A 5286-nucleotide genomic window follows, 5' to 3' on the forward strand; every position below is an offset into this window, starting at 1 on the left:
TCTGTCTCGGCCTCTGCCTCTGCCTCGGCCTCTGCCTCTGTCTCGGCCTCTGCCTCTGCCTCTGCCTCGGCCTCTGCCTCAGCCTCTGCCTCGGCCTCTGCCTCAGCCTCCTGATTACTGGGATTAAAGGCATATGCCACCACTAACCAGCATGGTTGGCAAATTTCTTAGTGATACCCAATCTAAGTCTCTATAACAAAAACCAGCATATGTTTGCATATACATATATGTAGACATAGATGTAGATATAGATGGAAAGGGTAAGAGAGAGAGAGAGAGAGAATTATAGGAAGCTTGTGATCCAAATGTAGGTGTCAAAATTTGTTTGACCCTGCCATGTTTTGCATGCTGGCATATCTCTATAGTAAAATCCAGACAAGTAAGGAGTTTCTTTTCATTTGTTAGCAAAAAGGAGAATGTGAAGGAAGATTATGGGGAAGCACACTGTAGGATTCAAGGAATCAAGTACAACCCTAAGGAGCTGATGGCCTAGAAATAAGTTTTTCACAGGGTATGGTGTCTTGTTCCCAGCACTCAGGGAGAACAGCCAGGGGGATTACTGCAATCTCCAGTCAAGTTCAGCCCATATTGTGAGACCAAGGCCAGGCAGCAGGACATAGCTAGATTCTGTCTCAAACACATAATACAAAGAAGAAAAGCAACAACATTTCCTTAGAGCCCATTGGAAGGCTGAGAACCCTCATGCTGGGGGGGGGGGAGGAGGGTCTCCCAGTGATCAGTTAGGAAGACTACAGTGCAAGCACACACTTCACAACTGAGATTTGATGGCTAGACAAAGGGACCAGACATGGAAATGTTCCCTTATTTTATATCACTGTCTGCATTTTAGTAAGAAACTGCGAACCTTGCTATGCCACATGCCCACGTGGCTGGATTGGATTTGGAAGTAAATGTTTTTATTTTTCTGAAGACGTTGGAAACTGGACGTTCAGCCAGTCCTCCTGCATGGCACTAGATGCCCATCTAGCTCTATTTGACAGCTTAGAGGAGCTGGTAAGAAAGGGGATAAGTAATGGGTTTGTTGTTTTTTGTTGAATATGTACTGCCTTGAGAAAGAGAGCTTGGAGCTAAAGCATGAGGAAGGAGCTCATTCAGGCTGATGGGGTATATATGGAGAATAGTAGTTTGTGCCATTTCCTGATGTTATTGCTTCTGGCTTGAGCCCTAAGCTATTGCAGAGATCTGTTCTCATGTAGTGCTCATATTAGGACCTCCCAGGCCAGACACACAATATCCTGAGATAACTTGTGGTCATGTAAGCTTTTCTCCAAACATTCGCATGTTGCATAATGAATGTGGCATCTATTAACAATGACAAAAACATCAAGGACTTTCCAAGTCAGAGTGGGATGGGTAATCATCATTGTATTTTGGGTTATGGGTGTAAAATGCTTACATTGAGAACTGAGGGTTATTATGGCTCCAAAGTTGATGACCCTCAGTTACTAGATGCTGCCATCCTCAGAGGAGGCTCTAGGTTGGATTCACAGGTCATGTGAAACTGAGAGACATTTGTATTTGCTTTACCTGCATTATGACAGAATTTTCTGAAGAGATACAAGGGGCCTTCTGACCACTGGATTGGACTGCACAGAGCATCAACAGAGCACCCTTGGATGTGGACAGGCAACACTGAGTATAGCAACTTGTACGTTTCTAGAACACTTTCCATTATACTGTGTTCATTTGCTGTGAAATGTGTGAGTTGCATCTGTAGGAGATGAATGGCTGTGTCATGTGAAGCCAACTGTACTGGGAAGAAAGAAAATAGAAACCTTTGAACTGCAGGTGTGGCTCAGAGCCAGAGTGTGTGCTTACATTCACAACCAATCCCCAGCAAATACCACAGCATCACAAACCTAAGTCCTTTGGATATGTTCCCATTTATTGGCCATGGTTTTCAAGGCATTTAGTTAATTTGATTTCTCTCAAAACCTTTAAAATGGTGATGATATCTGGAGGAGATATTGTCTGCTCCATCACCAACTGAAAACTTTTCTTTACTGATAAATACCTTGTGTCAGAACTATAGATGGGAGGAGGGGACTCTAAAGCCCAGGAAGCCAGTGTAGATCTGCATGGGTAAGACTTGTTGGTCCTCTGTTTGCACAGATATACCTGTTCACAGAAGCAAAGACTCCTGAGACATTAGGAACATCTCTAAAGTCTTCTCATCAAAAATAGTGAGACAGTGCTATTTGTGAGCATAGCAAGCCATTTTGAGTAGAATCATTTCACTAGAATGATAAAATACAGACCCATTTACAGCCATCATGAAATTCTGCTAAAAATTTACTAAAAATTGAAGTTTTCCCAACTTGTATAACTTATGTTAAATATTTCAAAATGGAACAGAAAATCACCCTCAGTGAGGTCACCTGTGGCAGCAGGTTGTTTGAACATGGCAGCAAACACCAGTCAATTCCCTTGTACATATTACATGGTTCAACATTGAAGAATAATGAAGGTGCGGTTCAAGTCGAACCCTGAGGATGTAAAACATTCTCTGTACAACTAGCATTGGTGTTTCAATGCACTGTTGGCTTGTGTAGTAATTATTGTTTTTTATTTGTTTGTTTGTTTGTTTGTTTGTTTTAGGGTTCTTACCCGAGGAGGAGGAGAATGTGGCTTCCTGAGTGACAATGGGATCAGCAGTGGCAGGAGCTATACACATAGGAAGTGGATTTGTAGCAAATCCAAAAGCTACATCTTATAGTGGCCAGTAGATGTAAATCCAGGTTAGCAAATGTGCTTGAGTGAGAAAGAGATGCTCTGTGACCTGTTATCTACAGTTGCTGCTCTACTCCTGATCTACCAAAACCATTATCAAAGTCCATCAATAATCATTTGACAGCAAAGATGAAAACTTTCTTAGAGGATCATAGCTATACCACATAGAGTTTGGAAAGATGACTCTAAATCAAAGAGGTCTTGGGGTATGAGTTAGTACTGATATCTAAAACTAAATTTATAAACAGTGGGCTCCATTTTATGATGAGGTATGAATTTTTTCATTGGTCCTTTCTATAAACTCAAAGGACCTAAAATGTGGGGTGACTGAACCCATGAAAATGATTCAATTGTCACAAAAAAGATGATAATTGGCCCGTACCATCTAAATATTATAGTTAAATATAGTCATCATTCTTTTAAAAAAATTCAATAACCAATATGAAGGGGTTAAGAGCAATGCTGTTTACTTTGTGATTTAATAGCATTGTCAAATATTTTTACACTTTATTTCTGAGTTCTTTAAAATTGAAGCAGACTAAGAATATGATATAAGCAAATGTCATTTTATTTTCCAAATTTAACTTTTTTAAGAATATGATACAAGCAAATGTCATTTTATTTTCCAAATTTAACTTTTTTAAGAATTCCATACGTGTGTATGCCATTTGAATTGTATTCTTTACTAGGTTCTTTTCAGATCAGGAGAAAGTTGGTTACTGAAAGCCCTTCAAAGCATTTGATCCCTAATCTCGTAATCATTTATAGAAACATAGGTTTTAAGGAAAAATATTTTAAATTTTTGGATCATGTGCTACACTGTACTGATGAGTCCCAAAAAGGACGAAATAACATATCACAAGCAATTCTTCAGTTAACTCTTACTTTATCTATGGATTAATATTCTCATGCGTACTATACAAACACTCTACTACTGAAATTTACCACTATCCCTTTTTGTAAACTTTGTTTCATAACAAGGTCACTCTGTAAGCCCCACATAGCCTTGCTCTCTATTAAAGTATTAGTTCACAGACAGGAATATGACTCTGATGGTAAAGGCACCAGCTACTAAGACTGATAACCCGAGATCAACACCTGGATCCACATGTTGGAAGCACAAAACCATCCATAGCAAGCTGTCTGTAAACTTCAAACTTGTACTGCACACATTCGCAGGTGCACACACACACATACACAAACACAAATATATTGAAATAAAGTAAAAAATAATTCTTTTATGTAGTAGACTTTGTTTATTTGAATCTGTATTTTGATTATTGTTCTTTGTTTGTTTCTTTGGTTTTTTGACACAGGATTTCTCTGTGTATTCATGGCTGTCTTGAGACCTTTGTAGACCAGGTTGGTCTTGAATTCAGAGATCCACCTGCCTCTGACTCCCTAGTTCTGAGCTGAGAGGTATGTACCACCACTGCTGGGCTTACTTGTTTTTTTTTTTTTCTAGATAAATACAGGCATATCTCATTCAGAAAAATACTTTCCTCAGTGTTCTGCTCCTATGGCATTTAGCTCTTTCTACTTTACAGTCTATCTTATATACAGTAAACTAATAAGAAAGATTTTGTGTGTGATTTGCTTCTGCATTCTCAGAGACCAGTACAGTGTGTCAAACACAGGAGTGCTTAAACCATGTATCTAAGGAAGGTATGTTCGTATGACAGTTACTGTAGGACTCCAAGTTGGATTATATATAGATGATCAGTTACAAAGAACATATACCCTTAACAAAAACTCAGAGAAATTAATGACTTTATAGCATTTAACTGCATGTTATTGTTATGTGACAGACTTTCCTGGGCATATAGAGTGCCTGCAGAGGTTAGAAGAGGGCACTGGATGCCCTGGGACTTGAATTAGGGAAGCTCACCGTGGTGTGTTAAGAACCAAACCCAAGTCCTCTGCAAGAGCAGTCAGTGCTTTCCTTTTACTGCTGTGCCATCTCTCCAGCTGCTCAGTGGGATTTTGCTTTTAAGTTAAAGTACTAACATAAAATGGATTGATTTGTTGCTCTAGTTTTTTCTTTTTGAGACAGGATCTCTCTATGTAGTTTAGCTGCTCTGGAACTTGATATGTAGACCAGGCTAGCCTCAGACACACAGAGATCTTTATTCTTTGGCTACTAGGTTACTGGGGTTAAAGAAATGTATCTCTAAATCCATTCTATAAAACTTTTATTATGTGGCTCTGCATATCTCCTGAAATTATTCAATAACTTCATCTAAACAGTGCTGGCCGCAGGAGACACTGTGAAATGAACATGGGTGCCAGGAGCTCACTGCTACTGTCCTTTATAACAGAAGCATACTCTAGCCACAAGAACAGCAAAATTCAAGTGTCATTTTTTTAAATTAATGGTGAATTCCAGTGACTATGAGAAGATTCTTTGAACAGCAGTCACCCATGGATGGCAGCAGTGTCACCTGGAGGTTACAGGCTAGTGAAGACTATAGCTGTTCATTTCATTTTCATCTCCATGATGTAATAATGGCAGACCAGGATAGTATGCGTGTACTG

At 39.3% G+C, this 5286-nt stretch overlaps 1 protein-coding gene across 1 annotated transcript in view; it reads left to right on the forward strand.

Annotated features, from left to right (window-relative positions):
• LOC116099661 (C-type lectin domain family 2 member H-like) overlaps positions 1-2737 on the forward strand; it is a 5118-nt gene extending 2381 nt beyond the window's left edge. Inside the window, exons 3-6 of the mRNA XM_031383580.1 lie at positions 366-379; positions 851-1014; positions 1563-1669; positions 2620-2737. Coding sequence (XP_031239440.1) covers positions 366-379; positions 851-1014; positions 1563-1669; positions 2620-2737 — 403 coding nt within the window. The remainder of the gene's footprint in view (positions 1-365; positions 380-850; positions 1015-1562; positions 1670-2619) is intronic.
• The last annotated feature ends 2549 nt before the right edge of the window (positions 2738-5286 follow it).

This window comes from Mastomys coucha, unplaced genomic scaffold, assembly GCF_008632895.1.
Source record: "Mastomys coucha isolate ucsf_1 unplaced genomic scaffold, UCSF_Mcou_1 pScaffold20, whole genome shotgun sequence".
Classification (NCBI taxonomy): domain Eukaryota; kingdom Metazoa; phylum Chordata; class Mammalia; order Rodentia; family Muridae; genus Mastomys; species Mastomys coucha.